Genomic DNA, 18,320 nt, shown 5'->3' with positions numbered 1-18,320 from the left:
GACCCAGTAGGTCATATGATTGTATATAAATCTTAGTATTGAAATTGCATCTCTATACAAAAGTATGCAATTTGTATAGGGGCTTATAGCATAAGGAGTGTACATGTCCACATGGTCGTATACGCATAATACCACACAGTAATGCCCTTCACACATTATGTGCCACATTAGTAATGCTCTTATACACAATGCCACTCAGTAATGCCCCTTACTGTATGCGGGGGTGTGGTATATTTCACCGACAGTCGGGATTCCGACAGTCATTACTCAGACGTTGGAATCCGGACTGCACAGCGCGGGGAGTGCAATGAAGCCCCTTGCGGGCACAGTGGCGAGCGGCGCTCGCCACCTATTTTATTCTCCCTCTATGGGGGTTGTGGACCCCCACGAGGGAGCAGTCGGGATTCCAACGTCGGAGTAATGACTGTCGGGGAGCCGCCCGGCACCCGTATGCGGACCTTCATCCGATTATGTTTACAAAACCCTTCTTAAATGTAATTGCTTCTATTGATTGTATCTGTGTATTTACAATATATGTTGTCTTTGTATAGTAAGGCAGCCCCCTTTTTTTTTACGAGTCCTATAAATCCTAATTCAGAGTTAAATGAGCATATTAATGGAAGAAATACTGTAAAGTTACAATAAGGAGACAGGAGCCAAATGCCGTAACACCCCCCCCCCCCCCCCCCCCCTCACCACCACAAACTGTGATTTGTGGGGACATTCCATGGGTGTAAGACATGCGCCTCTGGTTCACCTTCCAAACTCCAAAGTTACGCACACACCAGATGTGCTCATGAGTAATAAACTAGCTCAGTGTGTGCAGGCACCAGTGTGTGCACGGACCCATAAACCTATAAGCAATTGCTCACACATCAATGTGTCACATTTGTTCCGCTCTTTTGCAAATGACTTAAGTTACTTCAACTATCGATTGTATTTTTGACTTTTACAGCTGTGAAGGGTGATTTGTAATTAGTTGTAAAGCGTTTGATATATTTAGAAAACTTCAGCTCATATAAGCTCTGCCAAACCTTTTTTGGCTCCTGTGAGTAGCTGGGAGAAGCTGTGTGTAAGTGTGAACGGGTGTGTGCAAGTGTAAAGTGATGTGTGATAGTAAGCGTAAGTGTCAATAGACAGGAGAACGGACGCATCAGTGTGTGTGGATACAGAACAGAGAGAGCACGCTGCAGTATATGCTGTCTGATTTATACTCCCTCTGCAGGCTGATATCATGTGTACAGCTGTGGCCTAATACACGGTGACCTCTGGGTGCACCTGGTCGTTTTTGGGGTTTTGGTTCTGGATTTTCTCCATGTTTTGAATCTGGGTTGATGTTGCTAAAACCACCCTTGTGGGTTTTGGATCTGTATTTCTTTTTGTTTTGTTGTTCCTGCAATAATATTAACCTTAATAACATCAATTTCCAGTCTATTCTGAACACCTCACAAAAATTGTTTTTAGGCCTAAAGGTTGCGCTGAGGTAGCCGGTTGACTAAGCCAAGCGACAGAAGTGTGCAGCACAAACACTGAACTAATACAGCACACTTAGCAGCACCCCATGACTGATAATGCATACTTAGTAGCACCTACGGACTGATATGGCATACATGGCTGCACCCCTGTACTGATATAGCAGAATTATTAGCACCCCTGGAATGATATGGCACACATGGCAGCACCCCTGGAATGATATGGCACACATGGCAGCACCCCTGGAATGATATGGCACACATGGCAGCACCCCTGGAATGATATGGCACACATGGCAGCACCCCTGGAATGATATGGCACACATGGCAGCACCCCTGGAATGATATGGCACACATGGCAGCACCCCTGGAATGATACGGCACACATGGCAGCACCCCTGGAATGATATGGCAGCACCCCTGGAATGATACGGCACACTTGGAAGCACCCCTGAGCTAATATGGCACACAGGGCAGCCCTGCAGTAAAACCGAACAAACTATATATTTTTTTATTTTAATATATATATTTTTTTAAATTAAGCCACTCTTAAGAATGCCCCCACAGCCATGTAGCGGGCGCCGGACGGTGTCCCGACAGTCATTAACCCGACGTCGGGATCCCCACTGTTAAAACACAGACTGCCGGGTTCCTGACGGCCATCGGCTATTTTCCCTCGTGGGGGTCCAGGACCCCCATAGAGGGAGAATAGGTGGCGAGCGTAGCTCCGCAGCGTGGCGAGCCCGCAAGGGGCTTTGTTGCGCTGGCTACGCTGTCTGAGACCAGGCAGTCGGGATCCCGACGTCGGGATAATGACTGTCGGGATCCCGACTGTCGGTGAATCATACCACACCCCATGTAGCAGTCCCCCATTCATGCTGTCTGAAATACACCGGTGGAATGAAGATGGCGCTGATCACCGGGACTTATATAGAGTTCAAGTTTTGTGAGAGTACAACAGCTGGATAATGACATTCGGCCTCGTACTGGATCCGGAAATTTGCAGGGAAGATCGAACCCTCGTTGAGCCAGCCTCGGATGAGGTAAGTTCAGGGGGGTTTATTTCTCCAGGAACCGAACCCGCTCATCTCTACTGTATCTTGTACTCAGGAAATGCCTGATTTCAGAGATGGATGGAAGTGCAGTTATATACAGGCAGCTTCGAATTTTCAGCCCAGAAAAGTGTAAATGCAGCTGGAGGTGACTGTATGAAATGGGAACCTCCTGCATTGCATTTGCAATTGGAGTGCAGAATCCCAGATGTGTTCTTGGGTCAGCATTGAAGGGACAAAAATACTGTGCTAATTTAGGCTAATCATTTTAATGATAGACCTTAGATCAGGCGTGGCCAAACTGGTCCTCGAGATCTAGCAACGGTCCACTTTTTCAAAAGACCTAGCAGGTGCACAGCTGTAGTCATTACTGTCACATTCCCCAGATCACCTAGCTGGTGCACCACTGTAATCATTACTAACTGACACATTTTCAAACATGCTGCATTCATTCCTACTATACTGTAGATCCACAGGTTACCTGACAAACATGAACTGTTGGTAGATGTTGAGGACCGGGTTGGCCACCCCTTCCTTAGAGTGTCTGTATCTGTGTTCAGATGATGGGGGATGATGGGGGATCTGTATAAGATGTGCCTTTTTTCTTATGCCCACTTTTATTGTTCTTCTTACAGAGGTGGGCAATAAGCGACCCTCAAGCTGTTGATGAACTACACATCCCAGCATGCCTTGCATCAGTCTAAGAATGGCCAAAAAGCAAAACAAAGGCAGGAATGCTGGGATGTGTAGTTCATCAACAGCCGGAGGGCCAGTTTTTGCCCACCCCTGTGTGTTTAAAATGAATTTCTGTGCAATTAGTCACAGCCCGGCATCTACAGTACAATGAGTGGCGTTTAGCTACACCTGAGATGCAAAATCTAAAGAACAAGGTGGTACGGTAGTAGTCGTTCTGGCTGTCTCGCACATCTGTTATTTTTCATTGGTCATTGGCGCTTACTGCCAGACAGTATGCTTGTTGGTGGTGTAAGTAACGACTTCAATATGTTCACGATTAGTAACTCATTTAAATGGGTTTTTTCGCTTTCCTCCCCTATGCGTGCCACCACTGCAGAGTCATTCTGTTTTGTTCTTATGTAAATTACATGTACAAACTCTGGTGAATAACCGCTGTAAAATCTAAGCAGCACAATGTATCTGACGAGATCCTGCTTCCAAATGATCTGCAGCTGCTGGCACGTGGGGGAGAATTCTGTCCATAGAAATAAGAATACTTGTCAGTCAGGCTGCTCTCTGGACAAGTACCAATTGCCATTACAAGGTTTTTACTAAAACAACATTGTAAAGATTACTCGTAAGAAGTTCTCATCAATTCCCATTTTTTCATTCATCCTATAGGGGACACTGAAGTATGTCATACATTTGGGGATAGAGTGGTGTCTGAGGAGTCGGCACTTTAAGAATATTGAAGTGAGGCGCCTCCCCCTCTATCCCCCTCCCAGACTCCAATCTTAGAAAAGACTCTCCGTGTCTAGACTTTCTAAAGACCGCTGTCTATTTCCGGAGCGGTTTGGTTAAAGGAATCTCCAGACCGGCGTTTAGAAAATACCTTAAATAATATTATTATATTATATTATATTAATATACTATATCAGACCTACCTTCTGCATCTCCGCCTCTTTCTTTTTGGTCCTTTCTAGGTTCCTCAATATAGAGGTAAATATTCTTTGGCCAGAGGTAGGGGTTCCTCTTTCTCATCCTCATCGGCCAACAATGCAGTTTCCCGTCATCTGGAGGCAAAGCCTACTGACAAGCCAGTGGCATGACAGGTTTCCAACCCACCCGCGGGACCCCAGGGAGCTTGTTTGCACATCTTTCAAGACAGATGGTTAGTCTCTTGCAAGGACAACGGGTAAAAGCAATTATATTGCATGCATACCAGCTAGAATTTGCTTTTTTTTCCCAGTTCTTAACAGGTCTACCTATCCTAGAATGAAAGCGAGAGATTCTTTTGGTGTCCATAGAAAACTATTCACAACAGGAGTTATAACCTGGGTTTCTTTGGAACAGCGCGGACTGGGTTTCTATTCCAATCTTTTCATAGTACCAAAGCTGGCCAGCTCGGTACAGCCCATATTAAAATAAAATCTCTAAACCTTTATCTTGCATACCACAGGTTCAAAATGGAATCCATGCAGTTGGTAACCATCGCAATTCCCTATTTCACTTGATATACAGGATGCATACCTACATGTGCCCATTTGGGAACCTCACTGGAGGATCCTAAAGTTTGTGATTTTAAAGTCGACAATATCAATTCAAAGCACTACCATTCGGCCTGTTGCCAGCCTCTCGGGTATTTACAAAGATAATATTCACCATGACTTCTTTTTTACGGAGCCAAGGGGTAACCATTCAATACCTGGACGATGTTCTCATGAAGGCCTCTTCCCAGGAACGTTTTTTACAGGATGCTCGGTGGACAATTTTTACTACAGCACGGGTGGATTTTGAATTTTATTCTAGATAAAAAAGAACTGAAGTTATTCTTGCCTGTGGAAAAGATTATTTCCTTGCAAGACCTGGTGATAAAAGTTCTATTACCTCGAATGGTATTGTACATATCTGTATCCGCCTCCTGGGGAAGATGGAGGCTCTCCTGTTTGGCCGTTTTCATTGTCACCTATTACAACTAGACCTCCTGGCACAGCGGTCGGGATCTCTTCTTCTTACTACTTACTCGTCTGTCCCTCCAGTGGTGGTGGAACACAGCAAACCTAATGTAAGGTCAGAGGTTTGGCATATGGAATTGGACAATAATAACAAAATATGCCAACCTCAGGGGCTGGGGGCAGTTGTTCTCAATCATCCAGTGTCGATGGTCTCGGACAATGCCACGGCTGTGGCATATGTGAGCAGAAAAGGGGCACGCACAGTGGATGTGCTATGCAGGAAGACCGACCAATATTACAATTGGCGGAACGTTATGCACAGGTCTGTCGGCAAGTTTTATACCAGGTATGGACAACTAGGAGGCAGAATACCTCAGCCATCAGGATCTTCATCCTGGAGAGTGGGCACTCCACCCGAGTGTATTTTATCAAATCACACAATGTTGGGGAACACCACAGATAGATCTGATGGATACCACATTGAATCGCAGAATTCCACTCTATTGTTCATGCACAAGGGATCCTGCTGCAGTTGAAGTGGATGACTTGTTAGTGCCATGGAATTACAGCCTAGTTTACCTGTTTCCTCCATTTCCACTAATACCACGGCTACTCAAATGGATGAAGAGGGAGTCCACATTTAATCATTCTAGTGGCTCCAGCTTGGCCACACAGGGTCTGGTACATGGACTTACAGCTGCTCCTCGCAGCTGACCCATGGAGACTCCCTCTGCAAGAGGATCTACTACAGCAAGGACCGTTCGTCTACTCAGACTTTCCGCATCTGCGTTAACGGTGTGGTTATTGAATCCTTGTTGTTTACTAAAGGGGGTATTATGGAATCCGTTATTCCAACTATGCTAAAAGCTCAGGAGGAGGTCACTTCAGCCAATAGTCACAGAATCTGGAAGGCCTATGTATCCTGGTTGCGAAAGGCAAAAACTCTGCTTCTTGCAAGCAGGATTTTTGTATTGTTGGACTCTGGACCCATAGACTCTTGGTATATTGGACACCCAGCAAGAAGGACTCTTGACAGATCTTGACTGGATTGCCCTGCTGCTGTGATCGTTCTGTTTCCTGCATTGCCCCGGGTTGAGGAGTCCCATGTGTTTTATAACCCCCCACATTGTAAGTGTACACCTTTATTAAAATAAATACGTGTCTACAATCTGCACTATCTTTCTCTTTTTATTTTTATGGTACCGTTTATGGAGGAGAATTACATTTGGAGGTGTCTATCTACCACCCTGGAAACAAATTAATGGTGGTATAACATTGTGACATTCCTCTAATCACTAACTGGTGATTCATCTTATGGGAACCACCTTTTTTCGTTTGAAGCAGGATTTTTAGCTGGTCTCAGAATAGGATCCTTAAAGGTGCAGGTATCGGCCTGTTCCATCTTTTTTAGCCGATGTTTAGCCCTGATTCCAAAGATTCAGACTTTTCTTAAAGCAGTCCTTCACATCCAAGCGCTTGTTAGGGCACCTGCCGAACCTGAGGATTTATCGTTGGTTTTAAAATGTCTCAAGTCTGACACGTTTGAACCACTGGACATACGGCTATTAACCTGGTTATTAATAGATGGTTATTATGCTAGCTTTGGCTTACGGATCTATGTGGAAAGGACATAATATTTTCAGAAGTCAGATGCCTTATTTGTACTTTTATGATGCTGTTAATAGAGGGTGGACTGCCTTGAAACAAACCTTTGCATTATGGATTTGTCTTACACAGCTTCATTTAAGATGCTTAGCCACATGTTTCAGCTCATTCCACTCGTTCAATGGGTCCATTCTAGGGGTCTCTTTTTCTCAGCTATGTTGAGCTACTACGTGGTCTATGCCCTACTGTACATGTTTATCAAATTCTACAAATTTGACACCTTTGCAATATGCATTTCTAAGTTTGGTCTGGCGGTATTACGGGATTTACATCACTCTCCAATCTGGGAGGATAGCTTTGGGACGTTCCCAAATGTATGACAGACTTCAGTGTCCCCTATAGGATGAAGGAGAAAACTGGAATTTGGTACTTACCATTGATTCCATTTCTCTAAATCCATAAGGGAATCCATAGGGGACACTGAACGCCCAGCCAGCACTGCTCAGGTCAGTTGGTGTGTATTGTTGACGGTGTTGTTGTTTTTCTGTTTCATCTTGTTGCTGTTTTTCTCATGCTTCTCTCTCTGGAGATTCCCTGGTCTCTCCCTGCTCGGGCACAGTTTTCTAAGACTGGAGTCTGGGAGGAGGATAGAGGAGGAGGAGGAGCCTGCCTCACTTTAATATTCTTAAAGTGCTTACTTCTCAGACACCACTCTAGCCCCAAATGTATGACAGACTTCAGTGTCCCCTATGGATCCAGAAAAATGGAATTATCGGTAAGTACCAAATTCCGGTTTTATCTCTCTTGTTTTAATGTGGTCATATAAGTGAAGCCATAATTGGGGAAATTAATAAAGGTTCTATGTATTAATATTTGCATTAGTGTCTTGCAGCAGACTTTTTTTTTAATTTTTGGTGTCCTTCCTATGTATTCCATGTCATTGGGAATAACATCCACTGGGGAATCTGACAATACACATGCGCACAGGGACCGCATTCTTGTCTGGTCGCAGTGGATAATATCACGCAATGTACTGATGGTCAGTACACTGTACAGGGCACGAGTGATGTGATCACTCCAAAGCCGCTGTAGACGTCAAGGGATTGGCAGGCTGCAGCAGTTTGGGGTGTTTAGGGGCAGTCAAAGTCTCCATTTCACATAATAGTGATGTGTTGCCTCCATTTTGTGTTAGTGTTGAGACCAGGGACTACATCTTCCGACTGAGATTTCTGACCTCAGTAACACAGCTGCAGTGGCCAGTCTGAGTAACCGCAGGGTTACTCAGCCGGCCAGTCTGAGTAACCGCAGGGTTACTCAGCCGGCCAATGGTGTCTCAAGTGATACAATACCGGATGCCTCCTACTACATTACCATATAGAAGTATCACTGCTTATGCTTAATATAAGTGCACCTGAATCAAGCCCAATGTCCAATCCAGGAGCCGGATGTAGGCTGCGTGAGAGGGATTAGGTAACGCAGTAGCAGACACAAAACCTCATGTTTGCTAACAGCCTCAAAAGAGATGTAACATAATATTTTGGCGGCTCTATATCTCTATGTGCTTGACATAATTAAGTGAATTCATTTTTGAGGTTCCAGTTCTGTAATGTAGTAAAGAAGAACAGACAGACCTGTATCCCCTACTCACTGACCTGGACACTGGTGTGTAAACCTATGTAGGATTATTTCTTTGAGTGTAAAGTTGGTGTTTTTATAATGAGTGGAATGTTTTAGGTCTTTTATGGCCTGCGGTAAGCGCTGGAATGTAGCTCTCTGGACTATCTCTGATGTCTCCGCTTTCTCTTGCAGCAGTTTTCGGGCTGTATTCAATGCGGCTGGCGAGGGGGTGAAATAGCGGGTGTCGCAGAGAACCAGCGATCCTCACTGTTTAACCCCTGCACTGGCCGCTCTCCCTATTCTAATTTCCGGGGGGGACAGCGAGGATTCCCCCAAAACAGCAAGGCTCGTGGCTAATGCAGGGAGCCCGCTGCATTAAGCCTCGATTCTCAATGTTCTGGTGGCTACACACGCCCTTTCCCCATCGCTACAAAAACCTAGCGGGGGGGGGGGTGGGAAACAGCATGTGCAGGGGGTCAGTTGAATATGACCCTGCGAGCTGTGACAGCGAGCAGTTCGAATTGCTCGCTTCCACAGCTCGCAAAAGAGCATTGAATACACCCCTTAGTTGGAGAGGTAACCACCAAATACAGCTATGCTTAATAGGCTCATATTAAGGATGGTTAAAATATGTGTAGAATCCTAACTACATTCCTTGAGCGACCAGAGGCATATAACTAGGCCAAATATTAACTTTAATCTTCCTCTGTTTCCCAGGAAGCACAAGAGGAGACTACATCACTGCCACAGCCATCTACCCATTTGAAGGCTTACAGCCAGGAGACCTAACATTCCAAGCCGGAGATAGGATCACCGTGACCACGAAGACTGATTCTCAATATGATTGGTGGGAGGGAAAAATAAAAGGGCAGTTGGGTATTTTTCCAGCCAATTATGTTATGTTAAATTAAAGGGGGGAGGAGTAAAGTCCTCCTGGCGCACACAATCAAAATACAGTTCTATCAAGAACCATAAGGAGTCACTATTTATAAATTGGATGTTATAATATATGATATATGTATATCGGTATCTCTCGCATATGGGAGCACATGTTTGGACACTACCTCAATTGAATTATGCTGTAAAATATGTAATGTTTTAAAGTGATATGGAAATTTTTGAGTATTTAATAAAGTGGGATTGGATTTAACAAGGTGCATGTGTGGTTTAGCACATTCACTTAGAGATAAGATGTGCTTGAAAAACGAATGAAAATCTACTGTAAGGGAATTGGAGTAGTTTTCTGACATGCAATGTTTTTCTAATGGATAATGGCATCCAAAATGCAAATTCTATCAAAAATAAAACAAAAAAATGGGGTAAGGAAATAATAATGCAGTCATCGGTTAATATTTAGGGGTGCATTTGCTCAGCACTAGAGTGATAAATTTGAGAAATATACTGTAAAGTTCCAGCCAGTTCACTTCTAACTGCCATGTTACAGGCTGTGGCGCAGATTTATTAATCCTGGTGAAGAGATAAACTGGGGATCACGTGGAAGATATAACCACCAGCAAGCTGTGTTTGAAATATGACAGTTGGGAGTTGATTGGCTGGTGGGTTATCTCCTTCCACTTTATCTCCAGTTTATCTCTTCGCCAGGCTTAATACATCTGAACCAATGTTTGAAAATTGAGAGTTAGGACCGAAATAGTTGGTACTCTCAACTTTACCTTTTAAACAAGGTTTAGTACATCTGCCCCTAAGGATTTAGATGCTAAAATAAATGGGAATGCGGTCATTAGATTTACATGCATTAGACATGAGTTTTTCATGTTTTTTTTTTTTTGTTAAAGGTGGTATTTAATACTTTACTTATCAAGTGTGCTTAGAGTGAGAATATAAGTGTGCCCGAAGCATGGCGAGCGAAGCGGTACACTTGTACAGTGTCCATATCAACTTAAGTGGACATATACTCATGTCGACCTAAGTTCTGGCGACCCTATGACACCCCCATACCCAAATAAATGTACTGTATTCTGACATTGTAAGTGGTTCCGCTAACTTTGAAACTTTTCCGATTTCCCAATAGATTTTCCCGGTCACATTTACATTAACCTCTAATTCGGCAACACCTCAGTTATAATAAAACTGACTACCGTACTGTTTAGTTTAATACATTTTTCTCATTTAGCAAGTCCGTTGTGTGCATGTTTTGGATTATTAGTCCGGCACAGGTGTTCATTATTTTAGGATTTCTTGGTTTAGCTCAGTTTGACTTGTCCTTTAATATTTCAGTGTTTCTGTTACTTTTTTTGAAACTTTACATATTCCTTCCACCCACCTACAGTAGAATACACAAAATAACACAAAATAAAATTTGACTACATTTTACTTAACCTTTTTTTTTATTATTTAATTTTAAAAACGAAGAATTTTTTTTTTTTTTTAAATCTCCCTAATAGTAATGTTCCTAAATAAGACTAAAGGCCCCCATGTACTATGCGACTTCTCCAAGGGGAGAAGTCACATCTAATTCCCCCGTGAGCCGCCCGGCAGCTTCCCAGGAGGCTCCCATGCGATTTGGCACTTAAGTAATACACAAGACATTAAGGACCTTCTGGTCCGTTCGGATGGCCGCGTGTGTTCGTATGTGGCTGATGTTTCTGGTTTGTGCGTGCGCATGAGCTTTTTTGCCAGGTGCACGCACTCAAGATAGCGGGCGCTGAGCCTTCTTATGCTAATGGATCGATGGTGCGGGAAAAGGGCAGCTGACTTTACCAGATGTCAGCTGCCCGCCCATTTCACCCAGAGCGTCCATGCATATATAAGTGACAGTCACTTTTATATGCGTGTGCCTTCGCCCTCATTTTAAGGTCGCTGACCATTGAATGATGTGGGCGAATCACACAAGGCTGCGAATGGATGTCACTGTGTAACATTCATTCGCAGTCACTGCGAGCGAATCGCCCTTGCGAATGGTGGGATGGCGTACCATCTTTCGCAAGACTGGGTTAGGTTTCTCTGCCTTGTCAATCAACCAGAATAATCCCCTAACTTTGAACAAACAGGCTCCAAATAGTACAAAAACTACATAAGAAATAATGGGGCAGACGTATTAAGCCTCAAATAGAGATAAACGCAAGGATGATGAATGAGTGATAAAAATTCAGCCAATTGGCTCATAACGGTCATCTTTCAAACATCCCACAACATGACAGTTGGGGGCTGATTAGCTGGACTTTTATCACTCTTTTATCACACTTGAGTTTATCTCTTTTCTAGGCTTAATACATCTGCCCCAATTACTTTTAGCCTATTCAGTATGTTATTGTGCTTAGAATTAAATGCCCCCTCTTTCCGCAAGTAAATAGATGGTGTTAAAATTCAGCCTTTTCTGTAATACCTTTTCCGTATTGCTCATAGACAATGTTGAGCTACATAAGGTCAAAATGGTGACACAATTAACCCGTCGGCACATGACTATAGCCGGCACATGAAAAGGTTGACATGAGTTCTTGAGGCGCTTATGTTTCCTTCTTTTTTATAATTTACCATCCATGTTCACTGATTGGTGCGATGCATGACAAGTGCAAGCGGAGTAAGGAACCTGGCCTGAAGCATGGAGATTGAAGCGGTACACTAAATAGTTGTCCGCGTGCTCAGCTGGCAACATGGACACTAAGGAAACCTGAAAAACACTATATTTTCATCTGTGGACTTTTTCCATATTGACCTTGTACATGACGACATTTTGGTGCCTACCTAGATCTTGTCAATCTAATATACCACACTCTTGTAACACACACAATAGTCATCCCGACACTCTAGCTTTCAGATGTGTGCAGGTCGAGGCTTTCAGAGGCTATGGGCAGTTACGTTGGGTCCCTGTAACATGCTGAATCTGTTTGGTTTCCCTGTGCAATAAATGAAGATTATTTTTATGCTGCTTCTGTATCTGCTAGGAAAATGACTTCATCTGGGGATTAGATATGGGGTTCCTGCCGCTGATTAAATCAGGCAGCTCCTAATTGGATTTTCTGCACAGCGTCCTCATTCTTGAAAGTGAGAATTACTAGTATGTGGTAAATATTATATGGGTTGTCACACCAACTTTGTAACAAAAAATGATATATTGAACACATACAGTCATATAAATATTACTTTCTGCTGTATTGTTACCGTGTGCGCAAATCTGATCCGTCCTGCATGTCTGTGTGAGAGTGAGTCTTAAGGTGGCCATACACACGCAGATTTATCTTCAGATCTGGCTGGTTGGAACAAAAACCTGGTTATGGATGAGATCAAATGATAGTTCACCATTTGCTTGGAAATGCTGGAAAACTGACAAACTGTCATCCATAACCATGTTTTTGTTCCAACCAGCCAGATCTGAAGATAAATCTTACTAGTGTATGGGCACCTTTACTTGGACTCTGTGCAGTTGATAGATGAACCATAATTGTATGATAGGACCAATAATGTTATTGGCTATTTGACGACTTCAAACCCTACTGTAACAGTTGGATTGGGAGGTTGCATTTTATGGGCTGCTTGAAAATTCCAATCCCACTGAAGAAAACAAAATAGCTCACTATTTACTGGATGCACACTGATTGGCTAATATCATACTGCTGGGTAGGAACATTTGTCTGAACTGCAATGCCAAGTCTTTCAAGGGGCATGACCAATACTAGACCGCTCTCCATTATTTATTCTCTTCATTGTCAATGGACATGAGCATTATTATTACCACTAAGCACAAATCCCAATCTAAATAGCTGTCTGAAATACCTGAATAAAGGCCATCTTATTCGCTGAATCTCTTAACTCGTGTGGATGAGAGGACAGTCTGGCATCCACAGTAGCAGGGAATGTACTGAGGGGTCGGCAATGATTGCTGTCCCCTAGGAGCGCTTGATTAGAGCTGTTTAATTAATTGAGAAAGAGCAGCTGCTAAGGTGGGAGGGTCAGGTCCCACAATAGATATAAAACAAAAAAACACACAAGATTTTAGCAGCGCTCAAATGGATGAGTGAATCAATGCCATAAAAAATTAACAATTTATTGTTTTAAAATACATATATATGGTACACTCGATTAATGACACTGGAATTATAACACATGTGTCATTGTGTACATTTTAAGAGTTTAAAAAATTAATCAATGGCTAGATGATCAGATGATCAGATCTCACGTGGATGGGTGAACCCCAATTGAAGGTGGAATTTTGTCCTGCACTGTCCACAAAGCGAAGGTCCAGATGAAAAGGGAGTCCTTGTAATATGGCAACAAGATCTCCTGTGTGCCCACCGAGGGAGTGGCTGTTGTTGGTTAATCGTACCAATGATAAAGTATTCAGTGTTTGCAGTAGGTCCAGGTTTTAAAGCAAAGCACACCGTTTTGATAAACTAAAGAGTTCCATCCACCCCAAACAGCCTTCTAAAATTTTAAATGCTTTCTTCCAGTACCAATAAAAATACATTTACAATATGGGAATTTATTAACATTAGTTCCAAGAACTATATATGCAGTACCTTAATGAATGCACATGCTGCCTTCAGTATACTGGCAAGACTTCAAGAACGTTACAAGAGAGATGGGTAAAACATTTGCGTAATAGTAAGAAAGAGTTTACAAATCATTCCCTGTCCTAACATTTAAAAAAAAAGATCTATGTTCCCATAACAATATTACATTTATCACAGGAATAAAAAAGGTGGAAAGAAATTGTCGAACAGAGGTTATAGAGAGTTTCCATCCCAAAGCTGAGAAGAGAATGGTATATGAATGAAACTTTGGAACCTGTGGCAGCTGATGGTTTTTTATAGCTTTTTTTGGGTGTGGATCATGAGATCGACCACTGGGTGACATGATCGGTGCCAACAAAATGTTAATTTTACGGGTTTACTGTGATACATTTATATATAAGGTATATAATTGGCAAGGTTAGAAATAATGATTTTTATTTGAAATAATAATTTTGACATTCAAACTTTGCTTTCATCAAAGAATGCTCCTTTGCCGCAATTACAGCATCGCAGACCTTTGGCATTCTAGCTGTTCATTTATTGAGGTAATCTAAAGAAATTTCATCCCTCGCTTCCTGAAGCACCTCCCACAAATTGGATTGGCTTGATGGGCACGTCTTGCTTACCCATAACAGCTCAGTGAGGTTGAGATCAGGTGACTGCACTGGCCACTGCATTACAGACAGAATACCAGCTGCCTGCTTCTTCCCTAAATAGTTCTTGCATAATTTGGAGGTGTGCTTTGGGTCATTGTCCTGTTGGAGGAGGAAATTGGCTCCCATCAAGCTCTGTCCACAGGGTATGGAATGGCGTTGCAAAATTCTTATTCAAAATCCCTTTTACTGTACCTTCTACAAATCTCCCACTTTACCAGCACCAAAACAGCCCCAGACCATCACATTACCTCCACCATGCTTGACAGATTGCGCCAGGCACTCTTCTAGCATCTTTTTTACTTGTTCTGCGTCTCACAAATGTTCTTCTGTATGATCCAAACAACTGAAAATTTGTTTTTTCTGTCCATAACACTTTTTTTCAATCTTTATTTGTCCAATGTCTGTGTTCTTTTGCCCATATTAAGATTTTCCTTTTATTGGACAGTCTCAGATATGGCTTTTTCTTTGCTACTCTGCCTAAAAGTCCAGCATCCTGGAGTTGCCTCTTTAATGTAGACTTTGACAATGACGTTTTGCAGGTACCATTTAATGAAGCTGAGAGTTGAGAACCTGTGAGGCGCCTATTTCTCAAACTAGAGATGTACAGTACTTGTTTCCTTGAACAGTTGTGTACTGGGGCCTCCCACTTCTCTTTCTACTCTGGTTAGTGCCTGTTTGTGTGTTCTCTGAAGGGATTAGTACACGCCATTGTGGGAAAAGTTCAGTTGCTTGGCAATTACTCGCATGGAATAGCCTTCATTTTCGAAGAACAAAAATAGACTGTCAAGTTTCACATAAAAGTTGTCTTTTTCTGGTCATTTTGAAAGTATAATCAAACCCACGCATGTGATGCTTCAGATACTCAACTAGCATAATGGAAGGTCAGTTTATTTAGCTTCTCTAACAAGCAAACTTGTTTTCAGCTGTACTAGCATAGTTGCACAAGGGCTTTCTATTCATCATTTAATATTCCAACGTGATTAGCAACACCATTTACCATTAGAACACTGGAGTGATGGTTGCTGGAAATGGGCTTCTATACACCTATGTAGATATTCCTTTAAAACCGGACATTTGCAACTAGTATAGTCATTTACCACATTAACAATGTATAGAGTGTATTTCTGATTAATTTCATGTTATCTTCATTGAAATAAACAGTGCTTTGCTTTATAAAATAAGGACATTTCTAAATGACCCTAAACTTTTTATTAAATTGTAGCTAATGTTATGACATTTTATTGATTTGTGGCCATTTGCACATGTGCAGTTGGAAGGAAATTCAGTGCGTTCCATTGGAATGGAATATAAGTGATAAATATATATCAGGTGCCGTATTGCTGCCGGAAGCACTATGCTTCCACTAGTATGGAATACATGAGAGACATTAAATAAAAGTGGGGTGCATAATTTCTGCTTGTGTCCTGGCAAATGGAACGCATAGCTACAATTAGGCGTTTGAATCTACTTGCAAAATACATTCTGGGTATACATTTTCTAATGTATTATGCCCCCTAGTGTGATATTAGACTCACACACACTTGTGTTAAACAAATAAAATGAGTTTATTTTGTAAAATCCTGCACCTGTGGGAGGGGTAATAGATGGCTTTATATATACCTGGGGCCAAATGTAATAGGGTGAAAGTTTCAGAAAGTGAGAGATTTTGGGAGAGTTTTCCCATGTTTTTTAAAGCAGCAATCAATTACATGGCAAAATAAACCTGGTATTGCAGTGTAATTGATTGCTGCTTTAAAAAAGGGGGAAAACTCTCCCAAAATCTCTCACTTTCTGAAACTCTCACCCTATTATATTTGGCCCCTGGTGTCTGAAGCACACAGATACACCTTGATAAATACTGAATAGTTGAAATGCCTTGGTGTTTATTGAATGAGAGCCAGCCCCAGACCATCACGTTACCTCCACCATGTTTGACAGATGAAAACACTGGTGCATGAGCTGCAACGATGTGGGGGGGAGGGTCACTGGTGCATGGGCTGCAGTGATGCTGCACTGCACCTTTTGCACCAATGGTAATTCCTCCTCTGGTTTGTTTTTGAAGTTGATTGGTTTGATTCCTCTCCACAAATGTGTGCTATAAACACAATAACAGAGACTGGGAATCACCCTGTGCCTTCTACCCAGCCAACAGGCATATTCACGCAGTGCACCCGCAGTCCTCATGGCAGAAAGCTGCAGATGAGCATGAGTTTTAATTTCTTTCTGCAAGTTGGGCTTGTTTTGCAACCAACTCTGCCTTAGCCTCTTTCAGTCCACAGGGCAACAATTACAGATAGGTCAGAAATCTTCAAAGTATAGGGGGGGAAAAAGCAACAACTTATTTGAAGAAGGTCAAAGATATGTAAAAGGTCAAAAACAGACAGATTTGGTCTTTCGAGTAAAAACAAAAAAAGAACAAATTTGATTACTTTAAGCTTATAGAATCTGCCAAATGTCAGTTACAAAAAAAAGTTAAAAAGTAAATAAAGTCCAATAAATAAATAAAATCTGCACTCTCACTGGCAAAGTCCAGGCTGGAATAGATTGCATCTGTGCTGCTTAGATTTATCCGTTCTAAGCGTTCTTCCTCCTCTACAGTAGAATATACTGTCATTGTTCCGTATTGTTATGAAACTTAAACATCTGTTAAAAAAAGTTGCACTAAAAGTATATATTCGGTGTGATTTCATAAATATATGAGCAGTTATAAACTTAACAATGGAGATTTATAACAGACAATGCGCCTGTCATATGTTATATGTAGGGATCACGCAACTGGGGAACTTCTATCTAGAATGCTCCTTAACCAAACCTCTTAAATATCTAGGGATGTAATTAGGTTTGTTGACTGCCATTGACAACAAGATTGTATTTCATAACGTGAAATTGTCCTAAACCATTTAAAGCCGTCTGAGGAAATTACATCTCAGTATGGTTTCTCAAATATGACTCACATGTTGGATCTTACCGCAAGCCAAGAAAAAAAGAAGATAGAGCAACATAGCTTATGGTCATGTGCTGAAATTATGGATATTTTACCTAAAAAGGGAAAGCCGTTACAGTGAGAACAATCTATTAATTATTTATATGTTTTCTACATGCAGATTCTTGAATGTGATAATCCTTACATCTTTTAGAGAGAATAAAAAGAAGTGTTCCAGAGCCACAGATGTAGGGAAATGTTTGCAGAATTCTGTTATGTTTTGTATTTTTTTGACAACTGCAGACAATTCTGTATGTTGTTGGCATTGTAGTAATACAGTAGGTGCCAATACCTACATTTGTTCTAAGCAGTATACACTTTAGCGGATGCATACAGTATCCTGGTGTTCAGGATACAAGAGAAAAAGACACACAACGCTAGCAATGGATCTGGTGATGTTCTACCATCAGGGCAGTACGGGTGGTGTAATGGTTAGCATTACTGCCTCACAGCGCTGATGTCATGGGTTTGATTCCTACCATGGCTCTAACTGTGTGGAGTTTGTATATTCTCCCCGTACTTGCGTGTGTTTCCTCCTGATACTCCGTTTTCCTCCCACAATCCCAAAATATACTCGTAGGCTAGTTGGCTCCCAACAAATTAACCCTAGAATGTCTGTGTGTGTGTACATGTGTTAGGGAAAATAGATTGTAAGCTCCACTGGGGCAGGGACTGATGTGATGTTCAAATATTCTCTGTAAAGAGCTGCGGTATATGTGTGCGCTATATAAGAAACTGTAAATAAACAAATAAATGTTTCCCTTTCATCCTGATGAATGGGAAACTCTCCCTGAATTGTTGATGATGATGTTTGCTTAAACACGAATAATTATT

At 42.0% G+C, this 18,320-nt stretch overlaps 1 protein-coding gene across 2 annotated transcripts in view; it reads left to right on the top strand.

Annotated features, from left to right (window-relative positions):
• Positions 1–9,647, top strand: part of SH3YL1 (SH3 and SYLF domain containing 1) — a 76,210-nt gene extending 66,563 nt beyond the window's left edge. Inside the window, exon 10 of one of the 2 annotated variants that reach the window (XM_083178463.1) lies at positions 9,094–9,647. In XM_083178463.1, the coding sequence (XP_083034589.1) occupies positions 9,094–9,287 (194 nt within the window). In that variant the 3' untranslated portion in view covers positions 9,288–9,647. The remainder of the gene's footprint in view (positions 1–9,093) is intronic. The other variant, XM_083178462.1, reaches the window with a different exon arrangement.
• The last annotated feature ends 8,673 nt before the right edge of the window (positions 9,648–18,320 follow it).

The sequence above is a fragment of the Crinia signifera genome, chromosome 3 (assembly GCF_055691185.1).
Source record: "Crinia signifera chromosome 3, ASM5569118v1, whole genome shotgun sequence".
NCBI lineage: Eukaryota > Metazoa > Chordata > Amphibia > Anura > Myobatrachidae > Crinia > Crinia signifera.
The sequence above is the reverse complement of the archived record's forward strand: the minus strand, read 5'-3'. Positions and strand labels throughout refer to the sequence as shown.